The sequence below is a fragment of the Leptidea sinapis genome, chromosome 12 (genome assembly GCF_905404315.1).
Source record: "Leptidea sinapis chromosome 12, ilLepSina1.1, whole genome shotgun sequence".
NCBI lineage: Eukaryota > Metazoa > Arthropoda > Insecta > Lepidoptera > Pieridae > Leptidea > Leptidea sinapis.
In genome coordinates this window covers 9,678,479-9,697,348 of record NC_066276.1, presented here as the reverse complement: position 1 = coordinate 9,697,348, position 18,870 = coordinate 9,678,479, and the positions used below count along the sequence as shown (strand labels likewise).

General features: G+C 33.3%; 3 protein-coding genes across 3 annotated transcripts in view; 1 reads left to right on the top strand and 2 right to left on the bottom strand.

Moving 5' to 3' along the window:
* The window catches only part of LOC126967172 (sphingosine-1-phosphate lyase), a 31,707-nt gene extending 28,788 nt beyond the window's left edge, over positions 1–2,919 (bottom strand). Inside the window, exons 1-2 of the mRNA XM_050811640.1 lie at positions 2,575–2,919; positions 1,804–1,941 (exon numbers count right to left, since the gene is read on the bottom strand). Coding sequence (XP_050667597.1) covers positions 1,804–1,939 — 136 coding nt within the window. The 5' untranslated portion in view covers positions 1,940–1,941; positions 2,575–2,919. The remainder of the gene's footprint in view (positions 1–1,803; positions 1,942–2,574) is intronic.
* Positions 1–18,870, bottom strand: part of LOC126967142 (myosin heavy chain 95F) — a 152,319-nt gene that overhangs the window by 37,374 nt on the left and 96,075 nt on the right. The window lies entirely within an intron of this gene.
* Positions 8,513–18,829, top strand: LOC126967225 (ras suppressor protein 1). Its single transcript, XM_050811717.1, has 6 exons — positions 8,513–8,690; positions 8,986–9,276; positions 10,747–10,829; positions 11,962–12,076; positions 17,454–17,586; positions 18,623–18,829. Exons 1-6 carry the CDS (start codon positions 8,543–8,545, stop codon positions 18,705–18,707), a joined length of 855 nt encoding a protein of 284 aa, XP_050667674.1. The 5' UTR covers positions 8,513–8,542; the 3' UTR covers positions 18,708–18,829.

Sequence of the window (18,870 nt, the reverse complement as noted above, 5' to 3'; positions counted from 1 at the left end):
TACTAGCTGACTTGACAGACATTGTTCTGTTTATAATAAATAAAATAAAGTTTTTATATGAATTTGTCAATAATATTTCATAACATCAAAAATTGCTTCGTAAAATATGCACCCTGCTGTCGTAATGAAATTGTTTCACAGCAGAACTGTCAAACCGTGTGTCAATAAATCTCTCTATAAACTCTCTATCTAACTCTATATCTAACTCTCATATAAATTATGTATGGACACATCAAAGGAAAAACAAATTTGTTGTTTTTATTTAATTTAGCAGCATTTTCCTATTTATTCACCTTTTAAACCTTCCATGGACTTTCACAAATAATTCAAGACCTAAATTTGACAAATCCGTCCCGCTGTTCTCGAGTTTATATATGTTTATATAGATTTGATCTTAGTACTAGCACATGACGTGTATATTTTACGTGACATTGGTATATTTTATGTGACATTGGTATATTTTATAACAAACAAATCAGAAATAACAATATCAATGAAATTTAATAGAATAAAATCAAAATTATTCATGTATTAAAAAAGTACACAAATTTTTTTTGACATTTTTTTTAATTTATTTAATTATGATTCAGCATTAAAAAATACACACAACTTCAAATTTTCACCCATCTACGATCAACACTTACTTTCATATTGCGATTTTAATATTATTCTAATCCATCCACAGACACGCAATAGATTTGCAATAAGGCAATCGAATATAATGGTTATTTGTAGTACAATAAATTTTATGTATGATATATTTGGTAGGTCTGAGAATTGGTCGTCATCTATTTTTATAGCCTAAAAATTTTAATTATTGATTTTTTACATTATTTTATATGGCAATACAATATTTGCTGGGTCAGCTAAGTTTACTATTTACGACAGATTCATTACTCTCTTTGTCTGTATAAAAACAATTTTTGCCTGTTTTTCTTCTACATGTAGTTCTACTTCTGAGTGATTCATCCTAGTTAGAAGATCAGAGTTATTTTTTTTTTTGGAAATTGTTATTACTTCCTTCCATGGAGTTGCAATACATTAACCTTTACATAGTTTAAATTATATTATGCGTATTGAATCAGATGCATGTTGCAATAATTTGCCTCAAGATGGGGCTACACATTTTTTACATGATATTTCAAAGAAAATGTCACACAGATTTGATTAAAAATACATTTGAAAATATTACAATGTGTGTAATTTTAAGATCATGTATTTTGTAAAATTTAGTCAGGAGTCAAGATATAAAAACTCAGTTGCAATAAACATGTATTTTAAATGTTTTAAAAATATTTAAATAAATTTATTAACAGATATAGAAACAAGACATGGGCATAGCTGTGTTATATACTCTCTCTAAATTATTCAAATAAAATTTAAGCAAACTTTAATAAAAAGTTTCATAAGATTAAATAAAATTGAGAAAATATTACGTAATAACACCACACCATAATAAAGTAATCAAGTCGAAGGAAAAAGTCGAAGGAAATTTTGTACATTGTAGGTATTGGTAAAGGGCTCCTGTTTCCGCAATTAGACCGCTTAGTTGGGTTGTTTTTGTGTACAGTACAATTTAGGTATGTAAAGTTCCTTGACAAACACACTGAACATGCACACCACATTAAGACAATCTGAATGCATAAATACATCCTTATAAATTCGTTTACACCGATCAAATGACACACTCTAAGCTTGTTGGTCTACTGAAACGTGACATTGGCGAGTTGTGGTGCCCCTTCCACAGAAGCCACTAGAAAGAATAGAATAGAATAGAAATAAAATATTCAAATTTCTCCTTACCTTCTTTAGCATTGTAAATACTGTGAGCCCATACAAGCGCCAAAACTGAAGATGCTGTCATTGTTACAATTTGCCATGGTTCTTTCCCATCAAACAGCCTATTGATGGCCTTCAGTGGCTGTGGTCTCTCACTCATAGCTAGAATTTTTTTAAAATTGATTAACCTTTTGCCCTAGCTAAATATGTACCATTATAGTTTTTAAGTAATCCTGAACTTTTTTTTTATGAAAGTAAGGGATGAGACAAGTCAGATGTTCAGCTGATGGTAATTTATATACCTTGCCCACTACAATGCAGTGCCGCTTTGGATTTTTGGGAAACCCAAAAAGTCTGAGTGGCACTACAATTCCGCTCGTCACCTTGAGACATAAAATCAAGTCTCATTTGCCCAGTAATTTCACTAGCTATGGCGCCCTTCAGAACGATCGAAACACAATAATGCTTACACATTACTGCTTCACAGCAGAAATAGGCGCCGTTGTGGGACCCATAATCACCTCCCACTGGTGAACTGCAGCACTTGAACATATATTTCACATTCTTGTCATAAAAAAAATATACTTAGTACTATTATAATATGGAAACTCGAGGCACAAACTTGTCTAGTATTTAAAGAGTCCGTTAAATTCCGAGTAACTATGAATCATACAAGGAAAACTCGAAATAATTTCGACGTTATTTGTTTACTAATTGATGACTTAATAAAACAGTGTCATAGAATCTGAACTGTGAACTATATATTTTTTGATTTGTAAAAAATTCAGTACTCACCTGGGCCTTATTATTATTTATCAATGAACAAGAATTTATAACAATAATCACCAGATTTATTTTATGCCTGATTTACAATCATGCTAATTAGTGAGATAACAATAGTTTATGATAGTTGAAACTTTGTGTAAATAACTGAATAACAATAAAACGGCATCAAATTTACAATAAAACCATCGGCTCCACTGCACTCGTTACAGAAAAATAATATTTGCTTTCCTCCACTATTACTTTTACAGTTATTACAACTCAAAAAAACATTAATTAAATTACACAATTTCTAGATAATATTTTCCTGTTATCACAAAAACATTAAAACAACAATGATCAGTATTCAGTCATCAGTGAATAGTAATTAGTAATCACAGATGACAGAACCACAGAAGATAGATGCCACTGATGTTTTAATCTTGTAAAATCAGTTTACCCAGGCTAAGAGATGGCGTTGCGTTATTTTTAGTAAAAATAATTTACGCCCGTAGTGTACTGTCGCTAGATGGCGTTCATTATATTTGTGTTTTAACCTTGATCTGCCCAATACTGAGTAAACGTCTCTTCCATTTTAGACCATTTTGTGCGGTCTTGAGTTTTCCGCATCCAGTCCTTCCCAGCCGCTCGCACTAAATCGTCCGTCCATCTTGCTGGCTGTCTCCCAATATTCCGAAACCCCTTTCGTGGTCTCCACTCCAACAACTTTTTACTCCATCTTCCATCGGACCTACGACAAATATGGCCCGTGCACTTTCACTTCCTAGAGGCTATGGTTTTTGCTATGTCAGTTAATCCCGTTCTCTTGCGGATTTCGGTGTTTCGGACGTGATCACGTAGAGAAATCCCCAACATAGCTCTTTCCATAGCCCTTTGGGAGACTTGCAGTCGGTGGACAAGCTGCCGAGTAAGCGTCCAAGTCTCGGCTCGCGGCTCGAACCACGTTGGTTCCTGTAGTGCCGTGCACCGGTGGATGCTGTGTGGCGAGGAGCAGTAAAGGTAGGTGGTACATGCATTGTTCTTTTTTTCACGGTTGCTTATTGCGCCTACTAAATAATCTACAGTCCATTTTAATATCGAACACAAAGTTTTGGAAAATTCCTTGGTAAACAGAATCTTAACCCAACAAAAGAAGATCGATGATATACAAAACTACAACTATATTATAGTAGTAGACTATTCACTGTCTGGTTATCAGAATAACACACTACTGCCTGAAAACGTCGAACACGATTTCTCACCGACAATTTTAAAAGCATTAGACTTAGATCCTGTACCTCAATGCAGTGAAGTTCATGAGACTTCTAAACAAAATAAAAAAAGATGCCTGAATAAGACTCTTCGGTAAAGTGACAGTGATACTGATAGTTCACTTACATCTACGTTTTCCAACACAAATGATTCGGATTCAGACAAAAGCGATAATAATGAAGATTTATCTTCTCACGACTCTGAAAGTATTAGGTACTCAGTCAACTAACCAACACGAAATACTGAAGACTGGCTAGAAGAAATTTCAACAGATTTAGTTACCAGTCGTCATTTATACAGGAAAAGGTTGCTCATGAAATCGTAATGAACTTAATTCAAGGATTAGAAAATAATGGCAAAATTATTAATAAATTTCTGATCATTTCTATACATCAATGGGTCTGGCTGAAGAACTGATTGAAAAGAAAACGATTTATTGTGGTACAATACGAATGAATAGAAAAGGGCTGCCAAAAGTAATTACAGGTGCGAAAATTAAAAAAGGAAAAATCAAGTCAAGATTATAAAGTGGGTTGATAAAAGTCCGGTGATGATGTTAACGACGTACATAAAACATGATGCTCAAATAAAAGAAACAAGTAAAAGAAGAGGTACGGGAGAAGCTATAATGAAACCGGACTTTGTATCTACCTTCTACCTATATATAATAATAATACTAATATAATACATTATTTTATTTATTATATACAGAACGACGTCTGTCGGGTCAGCTAGTGTACAATATAAACAAAAAAAGGTGTTGATTACAATGACCAAATGACGTCTTATTATTCTTCACTGCGAAGAGGCTTGAAATGGTTCAGGAAGCTGATGATAAGCTTATTATTTGGCACTTGTATAGTCAATACTGGATAGCTTATAACGCTGTAAACAATTCCAAAGAAACCATGTTAGATTTTACAGAATCTATTATCAAATCACTGACCAAAGTGAATTTCGAAGATGAGGCAAGGGAACCTGCGCAAAAATACCACACTCTCATTAAAAAAAAACAAAAAGAAAGTCGTGTTCTGGCTGCTACAAGAAGTTTCGAGAAGAAATGTCCAGTCGTGAAGCAGACAAAAGAGTGAAAAAAGTAAACACCAGCTGTGCTGAATGTTCTAAAGCAATGTGTCTTGAATGTTTTAACAAAAACCATTCCTATTTTTTATATTACTTCCTGACTAGTTGGGTACCTACTTACCTACTAATTATGTTTACCATTTATGTTATTTTCCTACACTTTCCAAAATATATAACCGTTGACTATCGATATTGATTGTTTTATTTATCATGTCTTGAACTTCACTAATTCCTGTATACAGGACAAAAGTTTTAGCCATTTTTTCAGTGCGGTACATGACAATTTTAGTATGTGTTTGATATAGGCTATAAATATTAAAATATTTTTATATATCCATCCTGCTCTAGCACATATTAGGTAATAATTCAATTACTCACATAGATGAATAAAAAACATTTATATTTAATTTTCATGAATTTAGAGACTTTTAATGAAAACAATATTACAAGAAAATAGTGTCTTGTATCGCACTATATGTAGATCTCCTGTTGACCACATCATGCTCGAATTGCGCACAGATATGGGTCGATACATTATTTCTAATGCTTACATTCCTCCTAACCAAGGTAAAGAGGTTTACTTCTCTTATATTAATTACTTACAGGACATTTTACAACACACTGAAAATTACACTTATTATCTATTTGGTGACTTTAACCTTCCTACGATTAAATGGATTAATAATGGAAATAATTATCTGGAGCCTGTATGCCGCAGCTCATGTCAATCAAGTAATGCCTTAATTAACTTCATGTCTATTATGAATATCGTACAATATAATAATTTACAAAATAAAAATGATAGAATATTGGACTTATTTTTATCAAACGATAGCGAGGGCGTAGTATCAAATGCTTCTATGGCACTAGTCCCAGCAGATACACACCATCCTCCATTTTATGTTACTGTGCCATTTTCCAGATTACACAATATACCTCATAAGCCTAAGGCAAATTATTGTTTTAAAAATGCAGACTACTCAGTTATAAATAATAAAATTTTGAAAACAGATTGGGATAGCCTAGTGTTGAATAACTCAGCCGAAGTCTTTGTTGATATATTTTATGAAACTATATATGGATTTATTCGAGATCATATTCCAACAAAAATTATGAGTAATAAAAAATACCCCATTTGGTTCAATTCTTCTTTGATACACATCTTTAAAAATAAACACAAAGTCTGGATCAAATGGAAAAAGTACGGTAACAGGATAGATTACGAAGAGTTTTCTATGTACCGTAGGCATTTCAAAAAGGTGTCGCACCAGCGTTATACTGAGTACATGAATCTCATAGAGGACAGTATAAAGATAACGTCAAAAATTTCTGAAAATATGTATTCAGAAAAATACTGCTCAATCCATTTTTAAACCTATACACCTAATATTTAATAAATGTTTCCAAGAAGGTTTTTTCCCATCAGTGTGGAAGTTAGCTCGTTTAACACCAGTCCACAAAAGTGGATCTAAGAAAAATGTTGAAAATTATCGACCCAAATCTATCTTACCTACTCTGTCGAAGCTTTTTGAAAAATTAGTACATGCGGCTATTTATCCCAGTTTGCATAATATCATAGGTCCTTGTCAGCATGGCTTTGTTCAAAGACGCTCTACTGTTACAAATATGTTAGTGTATACTACAGAGCTTTTTGAAAATATTGACAACAACACTCAAACTGACAGTGTATACACTGACTTCCGAAAGGCTTTCGATAGAGTGAACCATAAACTGTTACTAGAAAAGCTTTCATCTTATGGCATTTGTGGAAATCTTTGGCATTGGTTTAAATCTTACATAACCAATCGCTTTCAAAGGGTTGTCATTAACGGATATGAGTCGGACACAGTTCTGATAAGCTCCGGAGTTCCACAAGGTTCAATTCTTGGTCCCCTTCTTTTCATTTTATTTATAAATGACATCAGCTCATATTTTCAATTTAGTAACTTTCTTCTGTATGCTGATGATCTTAAGATATATCAGTCCATTTGCAACATAGATGATAGTCATCAACTACAAAAAGACTTGGACCGTTTGAGTGTTTACTGTGACAAAAATAAGTTGGATCTTAACTTAAACAAATGCAACTACATATCCTTCACACGTAAAAAAAACATTATTAACTCTCCTTACTCTCTTTGTGGAACTTCTCTTGTTAAGGTCGATAATGTCCATGATTTGGGACTTAGTCTAGACAGTAAATTAATTCTTGATTTTAAGAAACCCTCGACGTTGTTACTTTTATACAAAACGCTTGTACGATCACAACTTGAATATGCTGTTTCTATTTGGAACCCACTGTACAGTAAATACATACAGTATCTTGAATCAATACAAAAAAGATTTTTACGCAGTATGCACTACAGATGTACAAAAGCCAATATTTCGTATGATCAATTGCTTGAAAGATACAATATTCTAGATTTAAAAGCCAGACGTTTCACGTTGTCAACGGACTCATATCATATAGAAATATGATATATGTCATAATAAATATGATTGCATTGATCTAACACGCAAGCTGTATTACCGAGTTCCTGTACGTCATCTCTCTAGGGCTACACGCGCTCATCAACTTTTTGCCCTAAAAAAGTGTCGTACAAATGCTGGCATGCGCTCTCCAATTCATAGGATGGTCTCATCTTATAACCAAAACTTCCTTGACATTGACATACTAGAAACAAGAGTGGGTACCTTTAAGAAACTGATATTTAACAATTTGCATAAAATAATTTCGTAATCTTTGACTAATATTGTTATATAATGTGTATAAGTTTTAATATGTATATTTGTATGATTCTATGTATGTGTATATGTATGTATTTTAAAACCTTTGTGATAAGGTGAGTTTAGTGAATTTGTTTCTCTAACACAAATAAGTAATCTGTGGATAACGTAGTTGATTATACATGTATTTATATTGTAAGAATTGTAATTATTAAGTAAGATGTCATGTATAGTTGTTTGTTGTTCCCAATAAATAAAATAAAATAAAATCTCCAACTATATAGTTCTTGTAACGCACTAGCTGCTAGTTAATCAATATGACTCTCGAACGTGTTAACTCGGTGTAAGCCCTTCTTGTGTTGACATTTAATAGATTGCGTTTTGGCCATAATACTGCACCGTCACACCTAGCAAGACTTGGCATTATTCGAAATAGTGAATGTTCGCACTGTGGATGTAGCAACGCAGACATGAAAAACCTGATTTTCGATTGTCAAAGCTTTTTAATTGACAGTTTAGTGCTTGCAAGTGAGTTGAGTGAAGTCAATGATTATAATCTTTCTTCCCGCCCGCCGCCGCTTGAAAAATTGTTAAGTGATGTACATAATTTCAAGCCTTTGTACAAATACATTAAGAGTACAGTAAATAACATTTAAAAGTTAGTGAACAGTCGTAAAGCGCTCTCAAAGCGAAAGTCACCGAAAAAAGACAAGGCTTAAAGGTCTCGTTACCAGGCCATAAAATCCAAAAAAAAAAATGTGTTGACATTGATAGATGTCAATAATGTGATTGTGATTTTGACATATATTTTTATTATTCTATTTTTACCAATCACAGTGCACAATGCATAATCTTTACTTGTTTTTTATTGGTTAGTATTACTAGGTTTACCAGTTCTAACTGCAATCAAGAAACAGCAATGAGTCATCCGCCAGTTTCCTGTATACCAAACACTGCTAAAATGTCGAAAGCTAAAAAGATAATTGAAGAAGCGAAAGAATTAAACAACCCAGAAATTGATTTGGTTGACAAAGGAATCTCTAGCCTTGATGAAATACCAGGCCTATGTAAGAGCTATGTCCTACTTTAACTTGTTTTGCCTTTTTTAGAATAGGACTTGTTTGTATGTACTTATTATGAAAGGTTTTCAGGATTTAGATATTACAATTATGTTTTCTTGTTTATCGAATAGCTGAAATAATCTCATTATTATTCTTATCATAAAATTCGATTCTTATGTATTTTAATCCAATAGGTAAATTCATGTAGGTGTTCATGAGTAAACTTATTTTTAACTATGACTTCATAATTTGTTCGGCAACGCCTAAAGGAAAATCATTTAATTAATTTTATATTTTTTAGTTACTCTAGAGTACATTACGAGATTGACTTTGAGTCACAATAAACTGCATGCAGTACCAGCAGGTCTTGCGAATTTGATAAACTTGGAGATCTTGAATCTAGCAAACAACCACATAGAAGAGTTGCCAGTCAGTCTATCGTCTCTGCCAAAACTTCGCATTCTAAATGTCTCTCTCAACAGACTGTATACCTTACCAAGAGGGTTTGGTGCATTTCCTGTTTTGGAAATCTTGGACTTGACTTATAACAATCTAAAAGAAACAACTCTACCTGGAAATTTCTATATGATGGGTAAGCTGAATTTATTTATTTTTGGTCTGGAAGAAATATAAGCCATAATATGTCTTAAACTCAAATATTTTTAATAAATGAAAATCTACCACTGTGTGTGTAGTGCCTACCTATGATTGAGAAGTACACATATAGGTAGAATGTATTGAGAGGCAGTAGTTAATACGTCATTTTTGTAAAAAGATAGATCTTAGAAAATTATGAATAAGGGTAGATCCTACTGATTATCTTGGATCTTAGTCATATATAGTGTAAATAAACATCTTCTGTGACTTAAAGATGAAATGAATAATGCCTGAATTCTCTTCTTGTTTTACCATTTTCCATCAACACTTTGAGGGCAATAATTGTCATGATTGAAGGAAATTTGTGTGTCTTGAAATGCTATTATTATTGTTTCAAAAATTATTATAAGTGTGGGGTGGCTTAATATTACATGTTATGGTTTAAGGAGCATTAAGTATATTTATGTTGTATAGTATAATATTCAGTGTAACTTTGTTTGTTACCCATGTTTCATTATATATTGTCAGGAGTATGATAATCTATAAGTTTTTGTTTCACTTTTTCTGAACTAAACCATCAACAAAAAAACCAAATGGCAAGACTAATTTTGTTTCTCATAACTTTCTACTTAAACCAGGGTTGAAGAAGAAATTTCAAAAATGAATATCCATATTTTTCATTTATTATAACACTAGAAATAAGGGATTTCTTGTAACTAATTCTAGTAGGCTTCATAAGATACATAATAGCTTTAAGGGTAAATGTATACACTTCTACAATAAAGTCCCAGCCACTGTTCAGGCATTATCTATAAATAAATTTAAATGTTTTATAAAAAAATGGCTCTGTCGTAAATCCTATTACTCCACTGCTGAATATCTAAATGATCGGACAGCCTGGGACTAGATTGTGATTATTTTAAGCGAAAGAAATGACTACAATATTGTATATTTTTATTAAAAAGAGCGCAAAAAAAAGAATGCTGGGAGAGTTTCTTGCGCCGCTTCTTCTCTCTCAGAGCGCCATTTGTTTCCGAAGCGGTAGTAGTATCTAGTAGTATAAGAAATGACATCAAAAAGAATTCTAAAGGAATCAATTTTGAGAAAATAAATGCCTTTTATGCCTTTAATATATTTATTTACCATACGGGGTTACAATAACATTACATATTGCAATAATACTTGGTAAACATCAGCTACATCAGTTTGTGCAAAGGGGCTTTGACATGGGGAGAAGAACTGATAAGAAACTCCAAGTCTATCTTTAAAATCATATAATAACAAAATTGCTTACTCAGAAAAAATGGTTAGACACAAACAATGTTAATATTATAAGAATCACATTTTCGAAATTCAAACATTTTATTTTTAATGTAACATAATTGTTGTTGTATATGATTAAAAATAATCATTCCATTAAAATACAATCATTTCATATAATTAAACATGTTTATTTCTCTTTTAGAAAGTCTCAGAGCCCTATACCTAGGTGACAATGACTTTGAATATTTACCTCCAGAGATTGGACAGTTGAAGAATCTCCAAATTGTAAGTAATGTATCTAGATAAATTGTTTGTGCCATTACTGACGACCTGTATAACCGAGTGGTTAGCGATCCTACCTACTAAGCTAGAGGTCCCGTTTTTGAATCGTGGTAGGTGCAAGCATTTATATGATGAATGTTTGTTTCCGAGTCATGGATGGTTAAATGTATTTATGTATGTTTATATGTATGTTTGAGTAAGTATATTGTATAATATACATCATTGTCTTGTAACCCATAACACAGGCTATAGATGCTTAACTTGGGGCAAGATAATTTGTGTAAAAAGTGTGTCAATATTATTATTATTATTGCTGCTCTCTCATAGAGATTCATTCATTCAAAAGTGGTGCACAGACAGATAATTCAGAAAGAATCAAGTTTGGGAAATTGGGAAAGATTTATGACTTGACACATCTTCTGTGTCTTACATGACTGCTTAGTAATGTTGTTAATTTTAAACTTAGTGTCAGTTGAGCAGTAATCAACAGATGAGCCCTTTTCCTGATTCCCTTTCTTGTTTACCCCTGTCACACCATCCTAGAAATATCACACAATGAAGCTCTTCCACATTTTAGTTACATGTGGCAGAAAGTTCAATGTAATTTCAAAGGTGGAAGTATCCCGAGGATGTTGTCCAAGTTTGTGCCATAACATGCAAAGGTCTCTGAAACACCCAGGTATTAAATTGGGTATTAAACACACAATGAAGCAACATCTCTATGGTACCCCAAGTGATTGAGCTGTTCACAGAGTACTGATCCCCGATAAGTCAAACAGCTCTGTTTTGCAAATTGTGCTCAAATAGTTAATTAAGATAATATTGGGCTGCACCAGACCAGAGAGCAATATTCAATATGTGCCTGGACACACTTTCTAGAGCATAATAGCCTTATTGCTTGATGGAATCTCGGGCACATAAGTGAATTAGGTAATGAAGTGATCACCAAACAGTAAACACTGGTTTTTGATGAGTACACTTACACATTAGTATATTGTTGTGTTTATACCACTGACATGACTTGAAATTATCATATAGAAGCCACTTTTCATCACAGGTCACAACTTCAATTTTTTATAGAACCCATATTTGTTAGTATAATAATTTTATCATTTATATAATTTGTAAATTGCAGTTGTCAATGAGGGAGAATGATTTGATTGAAGTACCAAGGGAACTAGGACAGCTGGCAAGGCTCCGTGAGTTACATCTGCAGGGAAATAGATTGGTTGTGCTACCTCCTGAAATAGGTGAGATTGTTTTTCATAGTTCTGTATTTAATATAATATTTAAAACAATCTTTTGAGGACTAAAACATGTGTAATTGGAACTGTATATTACATTAGGTTATTGCATAAAAGTAACATTTTTATTATTAATTCGTTATGGTTTGCTTTGCATTACATTTAATATAATAAATACAATTCACAGAAAGTAAATGATGTTGTTAACTATTTTTGTTTTATCTTCTTGCTTACTCATAAATGGGTAATTATACTCAGTTTCTAGATTCCCATTAATTATAACTATTGTTTTCAAATTCTATTCCTGCACTCATTCCTCGTTCCAATTTCCTTGGGGAACTTCTTGAATGGCCTCTCGAATTACATTCACTTCCCTTTAGGCAAGATTCAAAAATCTTATACCTCTTATTATAAATAAAAAAAAAAACATACCAATGCTTCAATTTTTCTTAACTATAATAGGCAAATCCTCAAAAGGAGAGACTGATTCCACCGATTGGCTTTTTCATTCAGTTTCAAAGATATATCCTGGTTGCTTCACCAGTCACTATATAATATACAACCAATGACTCCTTAATAATAATAATTAAGCTTTTTTATTTCCATCTTTCCAATTAAGTAGGTGTATAAAACAAACTTCATGTGGTTATTTTTTGTTAGTTGTTTTAGTAAATAGATTAAAAAAAAATGTTAGTGGTAGTTTGTTTGTGTGTTAGTCTTTGATGGATCCCAAAGTCTGGGGGAAAGCCTTCTCCATTTCCTTCCACTTTTTCCTATTTTGGGCAGCATACATCCAATCTCTTCCAGCCACTTCTACAATGTCTTGAGACCACCGTTTCTTGGGCCTGCCCACTTTCCGCTTGCTGTGTGTTCCTGTCCATTTCGTCACTGTTTCCGTCCACCTTCCATCTCTGCACCTAGATATATGTCCAGCCCATTGCCACTTTAGTTTTCAGTATCAGTCAGTTTCGTCTTTTTTCTGATGTCTGTATTTCTAACCTTCTGAATTTTTCTTAGTTTTAGGATACTCCTTTCCATGGCTCGTTGGCATGTTGTTATCTTGTTTTTTATTTTTTTGGTAAATATCCATGTTTGGCATCCATATGTGAGACTTGGCAGGATACAAGTGTCCATAATTGTTTTTTTCTGGTGCAGTTCATACTCCCCTTTTAGAATTTCTTTCTGAGACCAAAATTTGTTCCATGAGATTTGAATTCTTCTATCTACTTCTTCTTCATTATTATTTATGTTAAATGATATTTTCTTCCCGAGATATATGTAATCCTTCACATATTCGATTTTGTTTCCTTCTACAGAGATAGGGGTTTCAGATCCGTTCGTCATTAATTTGGTTTTGGTAGTATTCATTTGCAGTCCTACCTTTCTACTCTCTATGTCTAACTCTCGGATCATCTTCTCCAGTTCCTGTGCAGTTTTGGCAAAAAGGATTATGTCATCTGCAAATCTTAAATGATTCAGATTCTGGTTTCTTATAGGAAGGCCTTTGTTCTTCCAATCTACATTTTGAAATATTTCGTTTAGTACAGCTATAAATAGTTTGGGTGACAAAGGGTCTCCTTGTCTCACCCCTTTTTCTATTGAAAAGTATTCGCCAAAAGTTTCTAGTTTAATTCTGCTTACGCTATTTGAGTAGATGTATTGTAGTATGTGTATATATTTTTGGTTTATTTTGCAATTCTCTAGTGCTTTCCAAATTGAGTTGTGTGTTATGCTATCAAATGCTTTTGAGTAATCTATAAATGCTGTGTATAGTATTTGGTTGTATTCTGTAAATTTTTCAATAACTTGTTCCAATACATGCATATGGTCATTTGTAGAGAAACCAGATCTAAAACCCGCCTGCTCGATTGGTTGATTCATATCTATTGCAGGTGATATTCGGCTATTCAAGATTGATGCAAATAACTTGTAGATACTGTTTAATAAACTTATTGGTCTGTAATTTCCGATGTCTAATGGATTCCCTTTTTTATACAGTAGAATTATATCTGAGTTGCACCACTGATTGGGGACCTTTTCGCATTCAAGTACCATATTAAAAAGTTTCGCTAAGCTTGTTAGCAATATAGGTGCTTCATAGGACTTTTTTCTGGTTTCAATTTCTTTATAAGTTTGATTATCTCATGTAACGAAATTTCTTCAAGCCCATCTTGATTTCCATCTGTTTGTGCAATGTTAGGGGAGAGTTCATCATTAGAGGGGTTTTCTGGTATTTTTTTATAAAGTTCTGTATAGAATTCTGTGGCATTCATTATGATGTCATATCTATTTTTTGTTTCTCCTTCTTTAGTTTTCATTTTCTGAATCCAATTTTTGTTTGTGTTGAGTTCTTTATATGCTCGTTTTGAGCTTCTGTATTGTAGAAGGTTATTTTGTGTAATTATGAATCTGTGTTTTTTGTAGTCTTTCCTGATAGCTTTATTTGTTAGTTTAAATAGCTTTGTGAGTTCTCTTTTATCTTCCTTGGTTTTATTCTTTTTTAACAGTTTTTCTGTGCGTTGGTTAATTAATTTTAACGTGTCTTCACAAAGTATCTTCTTTTTGCTATGGGTTTTCTTGTTGTTCATATTATACTTTAGACTTTTTGTTATGACTTCTTCTAATTTGTTATAATAGAGTTGTACATCTTTTGTGTCTCCGACTTCATTTAGTGATGTCATATTTTCTGTGAGATTTTTTACATACATAGATTTTTCGCTATCTGTTTTTGGAGGATGAGGTAGAGATTTATATGTTTTTCGGCTCTTTTTAGGTATTTTTATATTGAGTGTAGCTCTTAGTAATCTGTGTTCTGATGGGTATTTGACTCTATTTAATACTTCGACGTTTGTTACTAATTTTGGTTTGTTACTCAATATGAAATCAATTTCATTCTTTGTCTTTTTATCGGGTGAGATCCAAGTCCACCTGCGGCTTTCTTTCTTTTTGAAATATGTGTTCATAATGCTTAGTTTGCATTCAGCTGCATATTGTAGTAGTCTCTCTCCTCTGGAATTTCGCTTTCCATATCCATATTTTCCCATAGTTGGATGCTCGTGGGCTTTAGGTTTTTCGATTCTGGCATTAAAATCTCCGATTACTAGTACAATTTTACCAGCTAGATCATGGGCTGATGAAAGGTCAGAGTAGAATTTATTATTTCTTCGTTATCTAAGCTGTTGGTTGGAGCGTATGCCTGTATCAGTGATATTGTTAGATCCTGGTATTTCAATTGTAACAGAGCTACTCTTTCAGATATACCGGCAAAATTGGCTATATTGTGTTTGTATTCCCTCTTTATTAGAAATCCTACTCCGTAGTGACCTTTAGTCTCTCCTTTGTAGCAGAGAATGTATTCTTGGTGCTCTTCTATTTCACTTCCCATTTTTCGTATTTCGGCCACTCCAATAATATCATAATTTATTGTTTCGAGCGCATGGTTCAGTTCAAGTAGACGTTCTGTTGTTGCCAGTGATCTTACATTATAAGTACATATGTTTAGGTTGTTTTCTTTTTCAGGGAGTTTATGTTTTTCTGTTTTAGTGTTTAGTTTGTGTATCTTTCTTTGTTTATCATTATTAATATGTTTTGAGCTTTTTATATTGGTAAGATGTTGGTTTGGCAGTAGAGTATTTGGTTTGTTGTTTTGAATTATATTTCCTGGAGGGTATTGGTCGTACTTCTCCTCGGTGACCGGCCGGCTTGAAGAAGGGTTCCGGTTCTTTCTGTCTTTTAGTTGCTATTGTTTTCTCGTTATGTTCAGCGAGTTGGATCTCGCTCGGTGTACTTTCTCCGTTTTATTAGTTTTATTTATTTTTGTTGGCGCAGTGCTTTGTTCATCGTCAGACTGAATGTTTACTTTCGGTGACGTTGATGGTGAGCGTTTTCTTTTTTCTATTGGTTTTTCTTTTATAATAAGTTTGTCGTATCGAATAAAGGCGTGTTTTCCATTTTTTATTTCCTCCTGTTGTTGCATTTTTAGCTCTTTTCTTTTATTTAGGACTTATTTTGAGTAGTCTTCGCTAATATAGCTGTTTTGTGGAAGAAATTTTTTGTTCTTGAACATTTCTATTTTGCGCCATTGTAGGGTAACAGTGATATGTATAGGTCTTATTTTCTTTTCAGTTGGTTTTCCAAGTCTACGAACGCTGCTGATTTCCCATTTATCCCAATTATCAATACCACCTTTTTCGCTGGCTTCATTGAACACTTTTAAAACCAGGTCCAGAAGTTCTACAGGACTTTTTTCAGTTTCCGTAACTCCGTGGAGGATTATATTGTTTTTTCTAGAATCCCGGTCCAAGTTTTGTATTTTTGTTTTGAGGAGGTTAACTTCTTGTTTCAATTTTTGGATTTCTTCCAATATTGGTTTTAATTTTTCGTCGATAGTGAGACTTGAGTTGTGACGTTTTCATTTATTCTTATTGTTTGTTTTTCGAATTGTTCTTCCATTTTTGAAAGGAGGATTTGCAGGTCCATATTTTTTTCACTTCTACCAGTTGGTAGGTCTTCCTTTCTTCTGGCAACCCATTTTGAGAGCTGGTAACTCTGGTAGTCTATGGTTAAGTTGTTATTCTTTGACAGCAAGCGTCAAACGTCGGAAGTGGAGTTGCCAAATTCAACTGCGTTATAGGTGATACGTATAGATTATTATTTATAGGTATGTTTATAAATTAACGTAAACCACTGATTTTTCGCGAGAATCACTGATATTTGCCACTGAACTATGCCGTTTTCCAGCTTTTGTGAGTTCCTTTGTGTCTGTGTGCACTATTTTCGCCGAATTTCTCGACTTTTCAACACCTTTTCGCAAATGATCTGGAGACTCGTAAAAAACACGTGCAGTTTACTTGATAGGTAAATCCGGAATCTCTGATTCCACCGATTGGCTTTTTCATTCAGTTTCAAAGATATATCCTGGTTGCTTCACCAGTCACTATATAATATACAACCAATGACTCCTTAATACTTTATCATAATTTTTCAACCACTTTCTACAGGCGCTAGTTTTATAGTTATCTGTAAAATCATGTGGTATACAGTGAAAGTACACCTCCAAGTGTATAGGTAAAATGTTTTGCACTTGGCTCATACCAATAACTTATATACCTAGTTCGAATTTCCTAACAATTTTTTTTATCACTTTCATTCTGTTTTATGGTATCAATCTTAACAATAAGTTTGATAGTAGCTTTGGTAAGAATTGGAACTGTTATAAACATAGCTAGAGATGGAGGTTAATAACTAAAAACCAATCTGAAATCTGTTGCAACTTTCATGTTGATTTAGGCACAGCGAAAATTATAATAATGATGGCTCGATAAATTTCTCGACTTAAATTCATTGCACTGCCGCCACAAAACTTGTTATTATTATGTTCTAGGATCACTGGACCTTGCAAGCAATAAATCAGTGCTGAGACTCGAAGGCAACTTCTGGATTCCTCCAATAGAAGACCAGCTCAAACTTGGACCATCACATGTTCTAGACTATCTGCGGTCAGAGACATACCGGGTGTAAGTTCACCTGTTTATTATGTTGTCAAGTCATTATTATGTGGTCAAGTTTGCTGTATGTGGAAACAGTTGTAGAAGCAAAATACTGAATCATTTATTTAAGGAAAAATTATATTTATGGTTTGCGCTACAACTTAATGATCCAATTACTTCAAATAGTCGAATATTTGTGTGATACTATTTCGTACTTGTGTGATCAATGTAGTTAGCAATAGAATTCAAAGGAATCCCGTCTGAATGCATCATTTCTTGGGAAATGAGTATAGCACTAGGATTATGTTTCAAATCAAATCAAAATCAGTTTATTCACGTAGGTCACGGAAATGACACTTATGAATGTCAAAAAAAAAATCTTATTGAATCTACCGCTACTTCGTAAAGGGAAGAAACTAATGAGAAGAAGTAGCAAGAAACTCATTGCCACTCTTTTATATCAAGATTTACAGATCATTTCAATTACAATATAATATGTAAAATGTAAGATGATGCAACAAACACACTCAAACGTCAAATAGTCAATGTCTTACACGAGTAAGTCAAAAAAGTAAATGTAAATTAATACAAAAGTTATTGAGTACAGTAGCTGCATCATCCACATACACCATAAATCAATAAAGGTTTGCAGTGCCGCTCAGGATTATTGAAAAACCCAAAAATTCTGAGTGGTACTTCAACTGTGTTTGTCACCTTGAGACAGAAGTTGTCAAGGCTCATTTGCCCAGTTATTTCACTAGCTACGGCGCCCTTTAGACCGAAACACAGGAGTGCTCACACATTCCTGCATCACGGCAGAAATAGGGTCCGTTGTGGTACTCATAATCTAGCCGGGCCCGGTACAAAGTAGCCTTGGTAAAAGTTTGTCTCGCTATTTATGTAAAAGCATTTTTCTGGCACAGGAATGAACTTGGGCAGTTCATTCAAAGAATGTATTTAATATTAGAGTAACGCGTTCGGATTAGAAGAGGTTCAGATTTTAGACGTCCTGATGTGTTTGAAATTTAACAATCAAGTATTATCTATAATTTGTGTGTTACAGTCTGTACAGCCGACACAATTCGGCCAAGCCGCCTCCGCCGCCACAGACCCTCGACAAGAGCAAGAAAGCAAGCCGAGCTAGATAATAGTGTAGTTGTCTAAGTGGCACTCTGTTTACTTGTGGTGATCAGACAATTATTATAATTTACATACATTACTAAAACAATTAAACAATAAAAGTGTATGATTAAATGAAAAATAAAAAGTGTGTGTGTACTTATGTAACGAGGCAAAAATCATTAAAATTAT

What these genes read in the sequence shown, in the direction of transcription:
- LOC126967225 (XM_050811717.1), top strand. Translation starts at nt 8,543, where the DNA reads ATGAGTCATCCGCCAGTTTCCTGTATACCAAACACTGCTAAAATGTCG. An exon ending in TGGAAATTTCTATATGATGG is followed by an intron (nt 9,277 to 10,746) that starts GTAAGCTGAATT and finishes TTTCTCTTTTAG; the next exon opens with AAAGTCTCAGAGCCCTATAC. An exon ending in AGTTGAAGAATCTCCAAATT is followed by an intron (nt 10,830 to 11,961) that starts GTAAGTAATGTA and finishes TGTAAATTGCAG; the next exon opens with TTGTCAATGAGGGAGAATGA.